Here is a 20,587-nt window from a genome sequence, read left to right on the forward strand (position 1 = left end):
TCCCGCCCCTTCCGGGGCTTGGTAAACCAGTCCTTAATCTCTTCCCACCTCAGATTGGAAGGTGTCCCACCCAGATGCTGTAGACACTCCTCACCAGCCTCCTCCAGGTTTCCATAGCTCAGTTGCTCAACAGTTCACCAAGGGTATCCATTAACCTCGCCCTTAACTCACTCCCCCACCTTTCTGGTTGGAGGGGATTTTCCAATCATTGTTTTAGCAGAGCCAGCTTACCCCACCCTCTTTCCTAAAGTTTTGGGTGGGCTCTGCCCCTCTCAGGGTACCCAAGACAAAGCTTGGAGGAAGATGTATTTTTAAATTTTTTTTTTTTTACTTTATTTATTCATTTTTTAGAGAGGAGAGAGACAGAGAGAGAGAGAAGGGGGGAGGAGCTGGAAGCATCAACTCCCATATATGCCTTGACCAGTCAAGCCCAGGGTTTCGAACCAGCGACCTCAGCATTTCCAGGTCGACACTTTATCCACTGCGCCACCACAGGTCAGGCTGGAGGAAGATGTATTTTAAGGGATCTGTTTTTTCTTGTTGTTGTTATGTTTGTTTGTGTGTTTTTTTTGGAGAGAAATCCTTCATTTATTGATTGATTTCAGAGAGACAGAGAGAGGGAGAGAGAGCAAGAGACAGAGGGAAGCATTCATTTGTTGTTCCACTTAGTTGTGCATTTATTGGTCATATGTGCCCTGAATGGGGGTTGAACCTGCAACCTTGGTGTTTCAGGACGACACTCTATCCAACTGAGCTAACCGGCCAGGGCCAAGGGGTCTGTTTTTTAAAAGTATATATGTATTTGTTGGCCCTAGCCATATAGCTCAATTGGTTAGAGCTCACCTAGATACACCAAGGTTGCCGGTTCCATCCCGTCTCTCTCTCTCTCTCCTTTTCTCTAAAACAATAACATAAAATAAAAAATAAAGTATATATTTGTTTATTTTATTTTGCAGCAAGTAATGGAAGAATTTATTGGCCGTGCAGGAAGAAAGTCAGAGAAAAGGGGGCCTTGGAGATATTGGGGTGGGGGAATGCCTCTGGGAAGGGGGGCAGGAAACAGGAGGGAGACCAGGGTGGCAGGGCGAGCTGCCACTGCCCACCTCTTCCCTGGCTGCAAGTCTGGTGGGGTCCGTTATAGCTTTAGGAGGAGAAAGGCAAGGTGACCGGGCCTGTCGAGAAGAGCGGGAGGCACCAGCAAGCTCCCAGAACAGGGAAAGCCTATAGTTGTTTATTTTTCTGTCTCACCATCTCCTTGCTTCTCCTACCCTCACACACACTCAAAAGTTAGCTTCATGGAGCCCACACCTGATTACATTCATTACGTGGAATCCACCACCTGTCCCAGAGTCGACACTAAATAGTGTTGTAATGTATCCAGTCAGTTCTACAAAGACACCAAGTCCAGATGAATTTTTGAGAAGTGTATTTAATTAGTCGGCTAGCTACATGGAGCACAATCCCAAATCCTGTAGGCCTAATACAGTTCTGAGCTTGCTTTTATACAAAATCAAGTCCTGGTTGGAGTGGGTAAGGGGGGACTTGTGAACCCTTTGTCTAGAGAGAGGTATGAGTTACTCTCATGACTTTAGGGTGAGTCCGAGTATAAGAATTCTTGATTAAGGTACATAAACATTGTTTTCTAAGGTTTTCAGATAAGTTCTATCTTCTTCGCTCTGCATGGCAAGTGGCCCCAGGCACCCTTTCAGAGAATTCTAGGAATCGGCTAAACTATGACTAGATGACCCAGCTGCCCTTGTAAGCCAGGAAGCTCCTGCATTCTTCTTTCCTTTCTTCACAGAAAGGAGAGGGTAAGAGGCTTGACTTTTCCTGTTTAAAATGGCGTTGCTAATGCTAAGTTTTACAGCTCTTTGGCGCCTTATCATAATAGTTGCTGTAAGAATGAGTGGCAAGCCTCTGTCCTTAGGGTGTGTGTGTGTGTGTGTGTGTGTGTGTGTGTGTGTGTGAGAGAGAGAGAGAGAGAGAGAGAGAGAGAACGCAGGCGCCCAGGGTTATGTCCCAATAGCAGTGTAGGTGTTCGTATCAGGTCTACTCTTGGCCAGAATTTGGTGTCATGCCAACGCCTTCACTTCCTTTGGGGAGACTGAAATGATACTTTAGGGCCTGTAGTGCCCTTGTGCTCAGGAAATTGGCAAAGGAAGGCTGCGATAGGAGTCTCATTTACTTCTGCGTGTTTAAAACACGTAGCTGTGACTACGTTTGCCAGGCACTAGTCTAAGCTCTTTATAAATATTAACTCAGAGGGACAAATATTAACTTAGAGTTGTTGGCACAGGTTGAATTACTGTTGCTTATCTCCAGTCTCCAAAAAAAAAAAAATGACCCTCTTGCCCTTTAAGATCGGCTTTCTCCCCAGATACCCCGCCCACGCCCGCCCCCTACCCCTCACGGCAAAGCCCCTAAAACGGTCCTCCGGGCTGGGACTCAAGCACGGCCGCTTCCGGCCTTCTCACAGGCTCCACCCCGTCTTTATCAATACCAGAAGCCCTGGACCAGAGGCCTAGGTGCTAAGCAACCGCAGAGGGCGGGAAGTTTGAGCGTCCTGGCACCGCCCCATGAGAATCGGCCAATCAGTGCCCAGCCTTCTCAGCGACTGCGATTCCCCTCCTCCCTCTCGCCCTGTTGGTTCTCTCGGCGGGATCCGAGACTCCCTGACCAATAGCGGTCAGAGGGGGTGGGGCGATTGCGCGCGCACCCCCATCCTCCTCTCAGCGCGCTCCTCCCGCCGCAGACTGGTAGCTGTTGGGTACGCGGTCTTGCGCGCGTCAAGGTTCACGTGACAGAAAAGGCGGGAAAACTCCGCAAATCGTCCGCCAGTCGGGTGGGGAAGTTGAGAGCCGGGGCGGCCGCGGACGTAGGGGCGTGGTGGGCAGCGGCCGGGAGAGGAGACCGGGGCTCGCCCCGCCGGGCCCGCAGTCAGTCTCCATCCCGGGGGCCGCCTCGGTGTGGCAGCCGTGGGGGCGGGCGAGGCGTCCACGGCCCGCGCGGCATCGAAACCCCGGGACGTCCGCCCTCGACACGCCGCGCGTGTTTAAAGCAAAACGTGCCCTCTCTCGCCTCAGCCGCGGCCCAGACCTTCCCAGGCGCGGGGACCGCGCGCTCCGGAGCCGGCGTCCGTGTCCGCACCCGCGGGGCCATGGCCTCGGCGGCGGCGGCGAGCGCAGTTGGGCGGCCGCAGGGGCCGGAGCTCGGAGCGGCCGCGGCCGGTTTCCCCAGCCCGGCCCCCGGGCCGGAGGAGGAGGACTCGGAGGAGCCGGCCGAGGTCTCAGGGCGGCGCGGGTGGGGGACCGGGGCGCGGGGAGGGGACCGGGACGTCCCCGCCGCTGTGCTGGACGGGAGAGGGAGCGGGGAGGAGGCCCGGGCCGGTCACCCGCCCCCGCCCCCGCCGCGGCGGTCAGCAGGGCCTGGAAGGGGCGGCGGGGTGGGGCCCCAGCTCGGAGACCGGGGAGCAGGATGTAAATGAAGGCGCGGCGCCCGCCTGCACGAGGAGCGGGTCAGACACCCGTGTCCTCCTTGTCGCCGAAGACCCATCTGTGTGTGCTGTGGAACCTGGGCCACCTGGGCCTTGCCTACTATGACACGGGTGACGCCACCGTCCACTTCATGCCGGACACTCCGGACCACGAGAGCCTCCAGCTTCTGCAGCGAGGTGCGGGCGGGGCGGCAACCCTGCTCCTCCGGGACCGGAGTGCCTCTGGCTCCTGCCTGCTCACCTGACACCATCCGTTGCCATTAGTTGACTTCTGGAGGGAAGTCTGTAGTGTTTTGTTTTGTTTTCATCTTTTTTTTTTTTTTTTTTTTGTATTTTTCCGAAGAGGCGGAGACACAGACTCCCGCATGCACCTGACCGGGATCCACCGGGCACACCCACCAGGGGGCGATGCTCTGTTGCATCCAGAGCCACTCTAGCGCCTGGGGCAGAGGCCACAGAGCCATCCTCAGAGCCCGGGCCAACTTTGCTCCAATGGAGCCTTGGCTGCGGGAAGGGAAGAGAGAGACAGAGAGGAAGGAGAGGGGGAGGGGTGGAGAAGCAGATGGGCGCTTCTCCTGTGTGCCCTGGCCGGGAATCGAACCCGGGACTTACACACACTGGCCTCTACCACTGAGCCAGCCAGCCAGGGCCGCAGTCTGTAGTTTTTAGGAACTAATTTTATCATTCAGCAAATATTGATTAGGTGTTTACAGGGTATCAGGAGCTGGAGACAGGCCCCTGGGTAAATTGGTCATGTCTGTCCTCATGGGATTTATAGTGCATAACAATCTCCAGGGCACACCTCCCACCTACCAGCTTCACTACCCACTCCGTTCCTAACTCTCATGCCTGACTCACCTGTGCTCCCACTGCGCTGGGCACTCACTCCCTACTCTCAGAGAAAGGAAATGAGCTTTTGAGATGGGGTGGGAGATAGCACGAGAGGGCTCTGGTTTCTTCTCAGTCAGGGGATCAAGATTCTTTAACTCATTTGGTCTCCATTCTCCTTCTAAGTCCTGGATGAAATCAATCCCCGGTCTGTTGTTACCAGTGCCAAGCAGGATGAGAATATGACTGAGTTTCTGGGGAAGCTTGGTAAGGACTGGGTAAGGCCGAGAGGGGAGAGGAGGAAGGACTGAAGTCGAGAATGCTCCAGGAGACCAAAGGGTCTTACAGGGAGGCAGTCAGGAAGCCAGGCCTGGGTGAGAGGGAAGGGGGGACAGAGGCAGAAAGACTGAAATGGACAGACTAATGGGCCTTTCTGTGCCTCCCTCACAGCCTCCCAGGAGCCCAGAGAGCCTGAGAGACCTGAAATCATATTTCTGCCGAGTGTGGATTTCGGTATCTCCTTTAGCTTTGCCCAGTCCCACGTCCCAGCTTCCTAACCTTTCTCCTAATTCCACCCCATCAATCCGAGGTCTCCCCTATTTTATCTCATCCTAAACCTTTGTGTCCTCCAAGCTCTGTGACCGACCAGTCTCAAGATCTCTCCTGCTCCCTGCCCTTTAATAATCTGCAACTTATTATGAAACCTCCACTTAGGGATATGTAGGGATGAGGGCGTTCCCTGAGAAGAGAGAATGATTAAAAAATTATTTATTGATTTTAGATAGAGAGGAAGGGAGAGAGAGACAATTTTTTCCACTTGTTTATGCATTCATTGGTTGATTCCTTTTTTTTTTCTTAGAAAGGGGGAGGAGAGATGAGAAACATCAACTCATAGTTGCTTCACTTTAGTTTTTATTATTACTGTATTATTATTATTGCTTTTTATACGTTCCTTGACCAGGAGGTTCAAGCTGAACCAGTGACCCCTTGCTCAAGCCAGTGGCCTTGGGCTCAAGCCAACAAACAACCTTGGGATCATGTCTGATCCCACGCTCAAGCCAGAGAACACGTGCTGACAAGCCTGTGCTCTGGCCGCTGACGTTGGGGTTTTGAACCTGGGCCAATGCTCAATCCACTTGCACCACCACTGGTCATGCCACTGGTTGATTGTTGTATGTGCCCTGACCAGTAATCGAACCCACAACCTTGGTATATCTGGACAATGCTCTAACCAACTGAGTTATCCAGCCAGAGCTACACAGCTTTCTTTTTTTTAATGCTTTTATTTATTGATTTTTACAAAGAGAGGAGAGGGGAAAACGAGAAGTATCAACTTAAAGTTGTTTCAGTTCCTTGCTTGCTTGTCATGTGTGCCCTGACCAGGCAAGCCTAGGATTTTGAACTGGCAGCCTCAGCATTCCAGGTCAATGCTCTATCCACTGCATCACCACAGTTCAGCCTGGACAGCCTTTTTTTTTTTTTTTTTTTTTATACAGAGACAGAGAGTCAGAGGGATAGACAGGGACAGACAGACAGGAACGGAGAGATGAGAAGCATCAATCATTATTTTTTCGTTGTGCATTGAGACACCTTAGTTGTTCATTGATTGCTTTTTTATTTATTTATTTATTTATTTTTTTTAGATTTTATTTATTCATTATAGAGAGGAGAGAGAGAGAAGGGGGGAGGAGCAGGAAGCATCAACTCCCATATGCGCCTTGACCAGGCAAGCCCAGGGTTTCGAACCGGCAACCTCAGTGTTTCCAGGTTGACACTTTATCCACTGCGCCACCACAGGTCAGGCGATTGCTTTCTCATATGTGCCTTGACCACAGGCCTTCAGCAGACTGAGTGACTCCTTGCTTGAGCCAGTGACCTTGGGCTCAAGCTTGTGAGCTTTTGCTCAAACCAGATGAGCCCGCGCTCAAGCTGGCGACCTCGGGGTCTCAAATCTGGGTCCTCCACATCCCAGTCCGACGCTCTATCCACTGCGCCACCACCTGGTCAGGTTGGACAGCTTTGACTTATAATTTCCTCCTTTAAACCAAAGCCATTTGCTAGGGGAGTGGGAACAACTGCCCTAGTGAACTTGATGACCCATAAGGCACTTCTATAACCTTCCCAAGTTTAAAAAAAACACACACAAAAACTGGAATGTTCTATCCAAATTAGATGTTAGGGCATTAATGTTACAATATATGATCTTTTTGGTGGGACAAGTTCAGGGTTTCAAACCAGTGACCTCAGCATTCCAGGTCAATGCTTTATCCACTGTACCACCACAGGTCAGACTCTCATATCAATGGAAATTTTTACTGGTTATTTTTTTATTTTTTGACAGAGTCAGAGAGAGGGACAGACAGGAAGGGAGAGAGATGAGAAGCATCAATTCTTCATTGCGGCTCCTTAGTTCATTGACTTTTCTCATGTGCCTTGACAGGGTGGGGGTGGGGTCTACAGCTTAGTGAGTGACCCCTTGCTCAAGCCAGCAACCTTGGGCTCAAGCCAGCGACCATGAGGTTATGTCTATGATTACACACTTAAGCCAATATGAACCTGTGCTCAAGCCGGATGAGCCTGCTCTCAAGCTGGTGACCTTGGGGTCTCGAACGTGGATCTTCCGCATTCCAGTCTGATGCTCTGTCCACTGTGCCACTGCCTGGTCAGGCCAATGGAAAATTTTTAAAAAGGATAGAGCCATGGCCAGATGGATTGGTTAGTTAGAGCATCATCCTGAAGCACAGAGGTTATGGGTCCAGTCCCTGGTCGGGACCCATATAGAAACAGATCAATGTTCTCTCGTTCTCTCTCCCCCCCCCTTTCCCCCTTCCTCCCTTCCTCTCTCTAAACTCAATCAATATAAACATTTTAATTGAAATAAGAAGAGAGAGAGAGCATTAGACTAAGAATCTGCTCTCCCCCCATGCCATCTCCAAAATAGGTCTGGAGATAAGCAAACAGCGCCTCCTTTCTGGAAACTACTCTTTCATCCCAGACTCCATGACCACCACTGAGAGAATTCTCTTCCTCTCTTCCATCATTCCCTTCGAGTGCCTTCTCACGGTGAGACGGGTCCCGGGAAGTCAGGGCTGGGATACTGCAGGTAGAAGAAAGGCAGAAACACTCCCATCCTTGGGGTGAGTCCTGGGAGATACTAGCCCAGCCCTTGAAAAGAATAGTTTTCCCTGGTGTGGTCCCGCCTCCGGGACAGTGGAATTGACTCCTGGTCCCCTCCCAGGTTCGAGCACTTGGAGGGCTGCTCAAGTTCCTGGGTCGGAGAAGAATTGGAGTTGAGCTGGAAGACTATAACATCACCGTCCCCATCCTGGGCTTTAAGAAATTTGTGTTGTAGGTGATTTACCATAACCTCAGCCAAAGTAAAGTGGGAGGCCTAAACAGTAACACGGGTTGGGTGGGGGTACGGGTGAGGCAGGTGGGCAGTGACCTACCAGGTAAAATGCTCTGGGACACACGGGAGCACCCGGGGATGTGGAGCTCGGGGAGAAGGCTGAGACTGTCCCGGAAGGCGGGGTGAGGGGGGTGGGACTTACAATGCACTCCGACATCTTATACCCCGCACCTTCTCTTCTGCCCTCAGGACCCACTTGGTGAGCATAGATCAAGATACTTACAGGTAAGCAGATAGAGGCAGGCTCTCATCTCTGGGGACGGAGAAGGAATAAGCTTAATGCTCTAACATGCTTAATGAGGCTCCAGTTTCTTTCATCTGGGACTATTAAGATCTGTCTTGCTGAAAGAAGTGGGTGTGAGAGGGAGAGAAAAAGAAAAGCACAAAGTTGTTACCCTTTTCTGAAAGGAGAAACGGAGGCAGAGAGAAGTGAGGGACTCACCTTATAGGACTTGATCTCAGGAGGCTGTTCTCAACCCCCTTCTTTCTTTCTTTATTTTTTTTTTAGCATGAGAGACAGGAAGGGAGAGAGATGAGAAGCATCAACTCGTAGTTGTGTCACTTTAGTTGTTCATTGATTGCTTCTCATACATGCCTTGATGGGGGGTGGGGCTCCAGCCGAGCCAATGACCCCTGGCTTAAGCCAGCGACCTTTGGGCTCAAGCCAGTGACCATGAGGTCATTCATGTCTGTGGTCCCACGCTCAAGCTGGCGACACTGTGCTCAAGCTGGTGAACCTGCCCTCAAGCCAGATTAACTCACACTCAAGCCGGGGACTTCGGGGTTTCGATCCTGGGTCCTCCGCGTCCGAAGTGGATGTTCTATCCTCTGCACCACTGCCTGGTCAGGCCCTTCCATTTTTTTTCAATTCCCTTTAAAAATCCAAGTTACCCAGGCCCTGGCCAGTGAGCTCAGTTGGTTGAGCATCATTCCAACACACCAAAGTTGTGGCTTTGATCCCCGGTTGGGGCACATACAAGAGGAAACCAGTAAATGCACAATTAAGTGGAAAGTGGAACAACAAATCGATGTCTCTCTGTCTCCCCCCCCCTTTCTTTCTCTAAAAACCAATCAGTTAATTAATTTTTAAAAATTCAGGTTACCCAGAACTGCCCCGTTTCTCCCTGACAGCGTTCTGCAGATATTTAAGAGTGAGTCTCACCCTTCCGTGTACAAAGTGGCCAGTGGACTGAAGGAGGGGCTCAGCCTCTTCGGTACGTGTGCCTCGTCTGTCAGTCTGTCACCCCGCACAACGGGCGCCTTCCAGACGTGTCCCAGCCCCTCCCTGCCCGGGGTCAGACGCCTCCCACTCCAGTCCCGCTCCCTTTCCCTCTTTGTGCCCTGCCTGAACTTGGGCACCTCCCCAGACCCTGTGGCTGTCCAGTGCCATCAGTCTGCCATCTCTTACTTTTACCAACTGCATGTTTATTCCTCGGGCTTGTTGGAATGTTTCCACAAGTTCTGCGCCTGTCCGGGGCGGTGGGAGGCCCTCTGGACAGGGGTGAGGTAGGAACTGTGAAACTGCCCATGTCTGATTTTTTTAAAAAAAGATTTTATCTATTGATTTTGGGAGAGAGAGAGAAGGGCGAGAAGTGGGAAGCATCAATTGGTAGTTGCTTCTCGCATGTGCCTTGACCAGGCAAGCTGGGGGCCTCGCACTGGTGACCTCAGCCTTCCAGGTTGATGCCCTGTCCACTGCGCCACCACCGGCCAGGCCCATGTTTGATTTACACAAGAGTCTTTATCAGTTGTCTCTCTGGCTTTAGGGTGTCCTGGGGACATGGCCTCAAGTGTCCACTTGGTTTCACTATGCACGTATCAGTGGGTTATGTCTCATGTTTACACATATGTGTTGGGTTGTCTGTGAGTCTAACTATGCTTGCTCTGCATGTTTTTCTGGCTGAGTGTTCTGGTGCGTGTCCATTCCCACCCCTAAGCCCATAGAAGGTCTTCCTGGCTCAGACTTGGGGCCACACGCTGGCTTTGACTGCCCTTGTGTCCTGTATCTGGGGAACACCCACCGTCCCCCTCCTCCAGGCCAGCCTGCCCAACGCGGAACCTCTGACCTGGATTCCTCCGCGTGGGCACAGCCACACATTTCTTTCCCTGCCCCCCCACCCCCCAGGAATCCTCAACAGATGCCGCTGTAAGTGGGGAGAGAAGCTGCTCAGGTGAGTGAGTCTCACGCACGTGCTGTAGACGGATGCATGCAGGCTGCAGACACACACACCACCCCGCAAAGTGGAAATCAAGACAGCTGCCCTTTGCGGGTGCTGGCTAAATACATTTCACCTCTACAGCGGCCCCGTGTGGCCGCCGGCGTTATCCTCACGACATCGTCAGCACAGATAACACACTCAGGGGGACACACAGACTTGCACACACACAAGCAGCAGAAACGAAGCCCTCATGTCCTTTTCCGTTTATAATTTTAATTATAAAAACCACCCTTCCCATTGGAGCTGTTCTCTGATAACTCAGTTTCGTGCGTCCAGGTCAGGGCTCCGCGTGCAGAATGCTCTGTCCACATCATTTCTCCTGGCGGTTTCTGGAGGCAGCATCCGAACTGGGGCCCACCGGGCCCGTTCCTCTTCCTGTATCCCCTTTTCTGGTTAACGGCGTCGCTGGAATAGGGCCCGAGCTCTGCCCCTTGAGCGGATGCTTCTCCCTCACCCCCCCATGTTCAGTCATTCTCTAGGGCCTGTTGAGTCCCTCCTCCAATGTCTCCCAGCCGCCCCTCCTCCCTCTTTCCAACTCTCATTCTGGCTGTCATAACTTCGGGCCCAGAGCATTATATATGCTTTAAATTGGTCTCTGCCTCTGCTCTCTTCTTTTCTCCAACCTATCCTTTATTCTAAAATACCTGTTAATCCAAGACAGAGATCCAAACAGATCACTTCGCTCTTTAAAAAACCTTAGATAGAGCCTGCAGGCAGTGATGCAGTGGATAGAGCATTGGACTGGGATGCTGAGGACCCAGCTTCTAGACCCCGAGGTCGCCAGCTTGAGCGCGGGCTCATCTGGTTTGAGCAAAAGCTCACCAGCTTGGACCCAAGGTCGCTGGCTCGAGCAAGGGGTTACTCGGTCTGCTGAAGGCCTGCGGTCAAGGCACATATGAGAAAGCAATCAATGAACAACTAAGGTGTCGCAATCCGCAACGAAAAACTAATGATTGATGCTTCTCATCTCTCCGTTCCTGTCTGTCTGTCCCTCTCTCTGACTCTCTGTCTCTGTAAAAAAACACACACACACACAAAAAAACCAACCAAACAAACAAACAAAAAAAACCTTAGGAAGAAACTAAACGACAGAAGCCTCCGGAGGCTTCCTCGTGACCTGCGGGTGCAGATTAGCATCAGCAGCTGTGTGATGTTCCCACCCACCCAATTTTCCTTTCCAGGCTTACCTTCCCAAAGCCCTCCTCAACCCTTTCTCATTGGAGCGTCCTCCATTTCAGCCATTCCAGCCATGACCATGAACTGAGGACTTGAACCGTCCCACATGGGACAATTATAATACCTTCTCAGGGAGAACACGAGAAGAAACGTGTTTGTGCTGTTCTACCAGCCACGCTTTCATAGCTGGAGGCCGATATACAAACCCATTCTTTTTTATTATAATTATAATTTTTTTTTACAGAGACTGAAAGAGAGTCAGAGAGAGATAGATAGGGACAGAGACAGGAACGGAGAGATGAGAAGCATCAATTATTAGTTTTTCGTTGCGCATTGCAACACCTTAATTGTTCACTGATTGCTTTCTCATATGTGCCTTGACCGCGGGCCTTCAGCAGACCGAGTAACCCCTTGCTCGAGCCAGCGACCTTGGGTCCAAGCTGGTGAGCTTTTGCTCAAACCAGATGAGCCCGCGCTCAAGCTGGCAAGCTTGGGGTCTTGAACCTGGGTCTTCTGCATCCCAGTCCGACACTCTATCCACTGCGCCACCGCTTGGTCAGGCACGAACTCATTCTTTTTTTTTTTTTTTTGTATTTTTCTGAAGCTGGAAACGGGGAGAGACAGTCAGACAGACTCCCGCATGCGCCCGACCGGGATCCACCCGGCACGCCCACCAGGGGCGACGCTCTGCCCACCAGAGGGGGATGCTCTGCCCCTCCGGGGCATCGCTCTGCCGTGACCAGAGCCACTCTAGCGCCTGGGGCAGAGGCCAAGGAGCCATCCCCAGCGCCCGGGCCATCTTTGCTCCAATGGAGCCTCGGCTGCGGGAGGGGAAGAGAGAGACAGAGAGGAAGGAGGGGGTGGGGGTGGAGAAGCAAATGGGCGCTTCTCCTGTGTGCCCTGGCCAGGAATCGAACCCGGGTCCCCCGCACGCCAGGCTGACGCTCTACCACTGAGCCAACCGGCCAGGGCCTTTTTTTTTTTTTTTTTACAGAGGCAGAGATAGACAGGGACAGACAGACAGGAACGGAGAGAGATGAGAAACATCAATCATCAGTTTCTCGTTGTGCGTTGCGACTTCTTAGTTGTTCATTGATTGCTTTCTCACATGGGCCTTGACCATGGGCCTTCAGCAGACCGAATAACCCCCCGCTGGAGCCAGTGACCCTGGGTCCAAGCTGGCGAGCTGTCTGCTCAAGCCAGATGAGTCCGCGCTCAAGCTGGCGACCTCGGGGTCCCGAACCTGGGTCCTTCCGCATCCCAGTCCGACGCTCCATCCACTGCGCCACCACCTGGTCAGGCACGAACTCATTCTGACTCCCACTCTCCCACTCAGCCGCCGTAGAGTGTTATCAGACAAATGCCTCCCCACGCCGCCCTCCCTCTCCAGTGCTAACAGGCTGTGTCACATATCCGTGTGGGATGCCGCACATGGTCACACCCATCAGCTGCGGTGTACAGACAGCTGTGCTCCTATCCGGAGAGTTTCAGTGGACCCATTGTGTAGACGCCCCTGCACAGATAGGACACAGTACTTGCCAGTACACATGCATATCGCCACAATTGCCAGGGACCTGCACATGCACGTCTTCACAAATCGGGGTCCAGACAGTGATGAGAACAGCTGTAATTTCCGGTCTCCCTACCCCCACCCTCACTTCTATCTAGGCTGTGGTTCACACGTCCAACGCAGGACCTGGGGGAGCTCAACTCTCGTCTAGACGTCATTCAGTTTTTCCTGCTACCCCAGAACCTGGACATGGCTCAGACGCTGCATCGGTTGCTGGGTCACATCAAGAACGTGCCTGTGAGCACAGAGTGGGGGGCTGGAGGTGGGGGAGGAGGGCAGGGCTGACAGGGCCAGGGGCTTCCTGCGGGGCATTAGGCTGGGAGAGGGAGAACAGTGGCTGTCTCCTTGTCTGGCTGTAGCTGATTCTGAAACGCATGAAGTTGTCCCACACCAAGGTCAGCGACTGGCACGTTCTCTACAAGGTAGGACAGGACCCGCCGTCTGACTCTTACAAGGTCAGGTGAAGCCCCTCAGCATGTGTTCCGTGCCCTCTGTGGATACACTGTCCAGTTTTATCCCAACACTTGTTCTAAGCTTGTATTGTGGAAAGTGTCCAAAAAATTTAGAGGGAATACTAAAATGAACCCTTGTGTCCTCATGTGCCTACCTCGCAGCCTCAACACCTGGACTCCTGCCGATCTGGTTTCATGTGTATCTTCTCCCACTTCCCACTTCCTGCATTATTTTGAAGCAGCTCCCAGCCATCATATCATTTCATTCTTAACTATTTCAGTTTGATTTCTTTTTTCTTCTTTTTTTTTTCCAACTGAGAGGAGGGGAGATAGAGAGGACAGACTCCTGCCTGCCCCCCCCCACACACACACACGCAGGGATCCACCAGGCTGGAGCCATGCTCGCAACTCAGCTATTTTTTAGCACCTGAGGTGGAGCCATCCTCAGCGCCCAGGGCTGATGCGCTCAAACCAGTAGAGCCATGGCTGTGGGAGGCAAAGAGAAGGGGGATGGTGGAGAAGCAGATGGTCACTTCTGTGTGCCCTGACTGGGAATCGGACCTGGGACATCCACATGCTGGGCCACTGAGCCAACCAGTGAGGGTTGCAGTATGATTTCTAAAATAAAATTATTAAGATTTTAGTTTTTTATTTTAGAGGGAGGAGGGAGAGAGAAAGGCAGGGATCAGGGGTAAGAGTGGGAAGCATCAACTTGTAGTTGCTTCTTGTATGTGCCTTGACCTGGCAACACCAGGTTTCGAACCAGTGTTCTCAGTGTTTCAGGTTGACACTCTATCCACTGTGTTGCCACACAGCAGGTGGTAGTTATTATTATTATTTTTTACAGAGACAGAGTCAGAGGGACAGACAGACAGGAACAGAGAGATGAGAAGCATCAATCATTAGTTTCTCATTGCGCATTGCGACACCTTAGTTGTTCATTGATTGCTTTCTCATATGTGCCTTGTCCGTAGGCCTTCAGCAGACCAAGTGACCCTTTGCTTAAGCCAGCGACCTTGGGTCTAAGCTGGTGAGCTTTGCTCAAACCAAATGAGCCCGCGCTCAAGCTGGCGACCTCAGGGTCTCGAACCTGGGTCCTCGGCATCCCAGTCCGACGCTCTATCCACTGCGCCACCACCTTGCCAGGTGGTAGTTATTCTTTTTTTAAAATAATTTTCTTTTAGCCTGACTTGTGGTGACCCCAGGATCAAATCAGCAACCTCAGTTTTCCAGGACCATGCTCTGTCCACCGCACTACAAGCCAAGGCAAAAAAAAAAAGATTGTTTGAGTGGAGAGGAGATGGTTCTTTTTGTCCCCACTGGGAATATACAGACAACTGTGTTTTATTTACTTGGAATAGTTCCTCTCTGTGTAGTTATGCCACTATGTGGACATACATTTATGTTCACTTGTTTCATTTTTTAGTTTTAGAAATTTCTTTTTTAAATTTAATTGTGTAATTATGTAAAATATATACATAGTTCCAAAGTCAAATCTCTCAAACAAGAGATAGTCAATTAATTATAGCTTCTATCCTTGTCCCCTCTTTCCACCTATAGATATAACCTTTTCTATCTATCTATTTAATTTATGTATTAGCAAGAGAGAGACAAGAAGGGAGAGAGATGAGAAGCATCAACTCATAGCTGTGGCACTTTAGTTGTTCATTGACTGCTTTCTCATGTGTGCCTTAGCCCCAGGGGCTCCAGCTGAGCCAGTGACCCCTTGCTCAAGCCAGTGACCTTGGGCAACAAGCCAGCAACCTTGGGCTCAGGCCAGTGACCTTTGGGCTCAAGCCAGCGACCATGGGATCATACTGATGATCCCATGCTCAAGATGGTGACCTCAGGGTTTTGAACCTGGGACCTCAGTGTCCCAGCTTGACACTCGATCCACAGAGCCACCACCAGTCAGCTCCTTTTAAAAATTATTTCTTCCTCCTATGCTGTAAGTTCATATGGACCGGGACCACATCTTGGTTGTCTTTGTAGCCTCGGTGTTGAGGGCAGAGCCTGGCACATTTCCTCCCTCACTGTTTCTTCTCTGCCTTTGAGAGCTTCTCTTTGTCTTCACTGTTCTGCTTTTCCTCGTTGGTCTTTGTCCTCAGTCCAGTCCTGTCCCCTCGCCTCAGCCGGGGCAGGGTGTGGGCCACCCTGCTCCGTCCATTCCTCCTGCAGACGGTGTGCAGTGCCCTGGGCCTGAGGGACGCCTGCCGCTCCCTGCCCCAGTCCGTCCAGCTCTTTAGGGACATTGCCCAAGAGTTCTCCGATGACTTGCACCATGTCGTCAGCCTCATTGGGAAAGTGGTGAGTGGAAGGAAAACGGCCAAGCCCCTGGGGAGCTAAGGGCAAGCGATGCGGCGTGGGAGCCTGGGAGACACCGAGGATGCTGAGTGACTCCAGGGTGGGGTGGTGACAGGAGGCGCTCGGTGGGTTAGGGTTAGATCAGGGCCCGCAGGGAGAATGGAGCTCGGGTAGAGGGGACGACCAGGACCGAGAGACAGTGCTGGATTATAAGCAACTGGACTTCTTGCCTCCTCAGGTGGACTTTGAGGGCAGTCTTGCTGCTAATCACTTCACAGTTCTGCCCAACATAGATCCTGAAATTGACGAGAGTGAGTGTGGGTTGTGGGGACAGGCTTATGAGCCCTGAGACGCCCCGCCTGGCGACGGGGTGCCGTCTGTGAGCCCTGACACACCCCGCCTGGTGACGGGGTGCCGTCTGTGAGCCCTGAGACGGCCCGCCTGGTGACGGGGTGCCGTCTGTGAGCCCTGACACACCCCGCCTGGTGACGGGGTGCCGTCTGTGAGCCCTGAGACGCCCCGCCTGGCGACGGGGTGCCGTCTGTGAGCCCTGACACACCCCGCCTGGCGATAGGGTGCCGTCTGTGAGCCCTGAGATGCCCCGCCTGGTGATGGGGTGCCGTCTGTGAGCCCTGAGACGCCCCATCTGGTGATGGGGTGCCGTCTGTGAGCCCTGAGACGGCCCGCCTGGCGACGGGGTGCTGTCCTTGGTCGGCGCCACTACCACTGTGATACGCATGGCAGCCAGGGCTGGAGTCTTCCCTCTGATGTTCACGTGCCTCCCGCTCTTCTAGAAAAACGAAGGCTGGTGGGACTTCCCAGTTTCCTCACCGAGGTCGCTCAGAAGGAGCTGGAGAACCTGGACTCCCGTATTCCTTCCTGCAGCGTCATCTACATCCCTCTGGTGAGGGTGGGGGGCTGCAGGTCACCCCGGGGGTCTTTCGGGAGGTGTCAGGCTTATACAGGACGCATGGGCAGATAGCAGCACATGGAGCAGTCTGAGAACATAAACGCTTGTGGTGGCCTGGCTGCTCTTGGGCAAGGGCCTCTGGCTCCCTCTGGGGAGAGCAAGTGCCAGCACCTCACGCCCTGCCGTGTCCCCTCTCTGCTCTCCCAGATCGGCTTCCTGCTCTCTATTCCCCGCCTGCCTTCCATGGTGGAGGCCAGTGACTTTGAGATTGAGGGACTGGACTTCATGGTAAGACCCTCTGTGGGGAGGTGACGAGGAACAGGAACCGGCAGCCGACAGGGGCCTCCCCCATCAGCACCGCCCAGTACGGGGCTGTCCTCTGTCGCTTGACCTGTGTTAGCTCCGAGATGAGGGAGAATGGAACCATGTGGGGGTCAGGGTGGGGGCGGGACAGGTGGGAGAGGATGAGACCCAAGAGGCCCGGATCCCACAGCTTGAGCCTCCCCTCCCCCAGTTCCTCTCAGAGGAGAAGCTGCACTACCGGAGCGCTCGGACCAAGGAGCTGGACGTGCTGCTGGGGGACCTGCACTGCGAGATCCGGGGTGAGGGCGACAGGCCAGGGGGCGGGCAGCCTGGAGGGGACCCGCCGCTCCTGTTCCTCCTGCTCTCGCTCCGTGAGAGGCCCTGACTCCGCATCTTCTCTGCGAGTCTCGGACCGTCTGTCAGCCCGTTTCCAGGTCCACCTTCTGGGGGCTCTGCTTCTCGTTCACGTTCCCCCGGAGCTGACCCCAGCCCCTCTGCCGCCTCCCCGCAGACCAGGAGACCCTGCTGATGTACCAGCTGCAATGCCAGGTGCTGGCGCGGACGGCTGCCCTGACCCGGGTGTTGGACCTGGCCTCCCGCCTGGATGTCCTGCTGGCTCTTGCCAGTGCTGCCCGGGACTACGGCTACTCAAGGCCCCACTACTCCCCCCAGCTCATTGGGGTTCAAATCCAGAATGGCAGGTGAGAACCGAAGGTGGTGGGGGCACAGGTGCGAGGGGCCTGGAGACCCCGTACTCTGGGAGCTGCGTCCATCTGGCCCACGTGTGAGGTGCTTCTCTGCTCGCTGTAGACATCCTCTGATGGAACTCTGTGCCCAGACCTTCGTGCCCAACTCCGTAGAATGCGGTGAGGACAGAGGCAGGGTCAAAGTCATCACGGGACCCAACTCCTCAGGGAAGAGCATATACCTCAAACAGGTAGGAGAGGGGCACACTGGGCCTCTGGCACCTCCAGCCTCACCTCGTTCCCCACCTGCAGCTCCTCTCCTGCTGCGTTCTGACCCTGCCTGTCGCGGAGACCCCATGATCCACACCCTGCTCTTCCACTCATGTGTCCCATTCTCCGCCTGAGCGAGAGCCACGCCCTACTAGATCTTTCCGTAGCTTCAACTCCCTTCCCCCACCTCTGAATAGATCCACGCCATTCCCCAGGGTGGCCTCTGCCACGCCCTGTCCCTCTCTGCTGATTCTAAACGGAGTGGAAGAGGTAACGACCTTCCATTCACCTGTGTCCACCTCTCCATGACCTACCATCCACCCTCAGCCGAGCCGCACCTGTACCACAGCCCGCACTGCCAGGCCTCAGGCTCTGTCCTTCCCTGCCCAGGTTGGCTTGATCACATTCATGGCCCTGGTGGGCAGCTTTGTGCCAGCAGAGGAAGCCGAAATTGGGACCATAGATGCCATCTTCACCCGGATTCATAGCTGCGAATCCATCTCCCTCGGCCTTTCCACATTCATGATCGACCTCAACCAGGTCAAAGGGGGCAGAGAGGGGTGGGGTCGGGGGAGGGCGGTAGTGGGGAAGGAAGTCTACCCCCTGAGAACTGACCGGAACAGGAGAAACATTCCCTCTACGGCCTGCCCTCTACTCTGACCCTGTGCTTTGTAGGAGGCACTGTTGGCACCATTGAGGAATCTGGGGTCCAGTAGGGTGAACAGATAGACCAGCGGCTTTATTCACGGGCTGACTGTGGTCAGTGTGTCACAGGCCTTCAATGCTAATGAAACTCTCCTTTGTCCACTTGGTACCCAGCAGGTGGCAAAAGCAGTGAACAACGCCACCAAGCAGTCTCTGGTCCTTATGGATGAATTCGGAAAGGGAACCAACACGGTGAGCGGAGAAGTGGACAAGGAACGACGGAGGGGACATGGCGGAGGAAGAGGAGCATGGCGGGGAGGCTGGGCGTCGGGACACGAGAGCGTGTGGGCAGAAGGACACAGAAAGGGCAGGCGGGGAGGACAGGGCCGGCGGAGGGAGCGGTGCTCTGTGTGCTCACTCGCCCTGTCTGCACAGGTGGACGGGCTCACCCTCCTGGCTGCGGTGCTCCGACACTGGCTGGGCGTCGGGGACACGAGAGCGTGTGGGCAGAAGGACACAGAAAGGGCAGGCGGGGAGGACAGGGCCGGCGGAGGGAGCGGTGCTCTGTGTGCTCACTCGCCCTGTCTGCACAGGTGGACGGGCTCGCCCTCCTGGCTGCGGTGCTCCGACACTGGCTGGCGCTCGGACCCGCGTGTCCCCAAGTCTTTGTGGCCACCAACTTTCTGAGCCTCGTTCAGCTCCAGCTGCTGCCACAGGGGCCCCTTGTGCAGCATTTGGTGAGGGAACTAACCTCAGCCCCTAGGCGAGCATGTCCCCGAGCTGGAGACCAACTCCTTCCAAAGGGGCTAGCTGGCACGGGTGGCCCTTCCCTGTCCTCACTCCCCACGGGGACTGGTCCTGGGTCTCAGGGCAGGAGGCTGAGTGATGACAACACACCGTCCCCTCCTATTCTCTTCTCAGACCATGGAGACCTGTGAGGATGGGAATGACGTGGTCTTCCTCTATCGGGTCTGTGAAGGCGTCGCTGACGCCAGCCACGCCTCCCACACAGCTGCCCAGGCTCGGCTTCCCGACAAGCTCGTCGCGCGTGGCAAGGAGGTGACGAGATCCTGATGTCAGAATCAACTGTGCCCACCAGGGCCTGCTTCCACTGTCCTCTTGGGGACAGGGTTTCTGGGCCCACGGGTCTTGTGACCCTTACTCCCTCTTTTCTTACCCAACTCCCCTTCTTCTCCCTTCCTGTTCTGAGGTCTCCGACTTGATCCGCAGTGGGAGACCCATCCAGCCCGTCCGGGAACTGATGAAGGAGAAGCGCGTGGAAAGGTGAGCGTGTGACCCAGGGTCCTTGTCCCCTCCAGCACCTTCTGCGGCTCTCCCCTTTCAGGGACTCAGAAAGCCGCTTTGCCCTGCAGTGGTCCACTGTTTCTTTCTGAAATCCCTAACTTTATTCATGTAGGTATTTATTTTTGAGAGAGAGGAAGGGAAAGATAGAGAAAAGCATCAGTTTGTTGTGTTACCCATTGATCGTTGTGCCCTGACTGGGGCTTGAACTGGCAACCTTGGGGTCAAGCCAGTGCCCTTGGAATCAAGCCAGTGCCATCTGAATGGAGCTGGCGACCTCAGGATCAAGCCGGTGATTTCGGGCTTTGCACCAGTGACCTTGGCACTCTGGGACAACGCTCTATCCACTGCGCCACCAGCCAGGGCTGAAATCCCTGAGTTTGCCAGGGCCCGGTTTCCTGCGCCGCACACAGCCTCCCGCACTGCTCGGACTCCGTTACCCAGGCTCTCGCTATCTCACTGCTCCCTCTCCCGTCAGTTGCCAGGCCTTAGTCGATAAGTTTCTGAAACTGGATTTGGAAGACCCCCAGCTGGACCTGGACGCGTTCCTACGTCAGGAAGTGCTGCCCGCAGCCTCGGCCATCCTCTGAGTGTCCTCCCAGGGCCACCTCCACTGCCCAGACCCCGGGGCCATCCTCTGAGTGTCCTCCCACTGCCCAGACCCCGGGGCCGTCCTCTGAGTGTCCTCCCACTGCCCAGACCCCGGGGCCGTCCTCTGAGTGTCCTCCCACTGCCCAGACCCCGGGGCCGTCCTCTGAGTGTCCTCCCACGGCCGCCTCCACTGCCCAGACCCCGGGGCCGTCCTCTGAGTGTCCTCCCACTGCCCAGACCCCAGGGCCGTCCTCTGAGTGTCCTCCCATGGCCGCCTCCACTGCCCAGACCCTGGGGCCGCCACGCCCTCTTTGTTAGAGAAACAATGTTCGTCAGACCCAGTGTTCTCAGTTTTCCTAGAAACTTTGTGCCATATTAGGAATAAAGTTTATTTTGGAGAAAGTTATTGTTTACTTCGGCCAAAACAAA

The 20,587-nt window shown here is 54.1% G+C and overlaps 1 protein-coding gene across 1 annotated transcript; it reads left to right on the forward strand.

Moving 5' to 3' along the window:
• Window positions 1-2,843: 2,843 nt before the first annotated feature.
• Window positions 2,844-20,431, forward strand: MSH5 (mutS homolog 5). Its single transcript, XM_066361460.1, has 24 exons — window positions 2,844-3,283; window positions 3,547-3,670; window positions 4,508-4,588; window positions 4,772-4,834; window positions 7,263-7,384; window positions 7,560-7,669; window positions 7,920-7,955; window positions 8,862-8,944; window positions 9,856-9,901; window positions 12,794-12,932; window positions 13,055-13,117; window positions 15,326-15,454; window positions 15,690-15,762; window positions 16,246-16,355; window positions 16,569-16,649; window positions 16,876-16,963; window positions 17,176-17,365; window positions 17,475-17,601; window positions 18,011-18,160; window positions 18,443-18,517; window positions 18,859-19,002; window positions 19,187-19,324; window positions 19,476-19,549; window positions 20,046-20,431. The coding sequence occupies exons 1-24, from the start codon at window positions 3,158-3,160 to the stop codon at window positions 20,155-20,157; spliced, it is 2,484 nt and encodes an 827-aa protein (XP_066217557.1). The 5' UTR covers window positions 2,844-3,157; the 3' UTR covers window positions 20,158-20,431.
• Window positions 20,432-20,587: the final 156 nt, after the last annotated feature.

Source organism: Saccopteryx leptura, chromosome 1 (genome assembly GCF_036850995.1).
Source record: "Saccopteryx leptura isolate mSacLep1 chromosome 1, mSacLep1_pri_phased_curated, whole genome shotgun sequence".
Taxonomy (NCBI): Eukaryota; Metazoa; Chordata; class Mammalia; order Chiroptera; family Emballonuridae; genus Saccopteryx; species Saccopteryx leptura.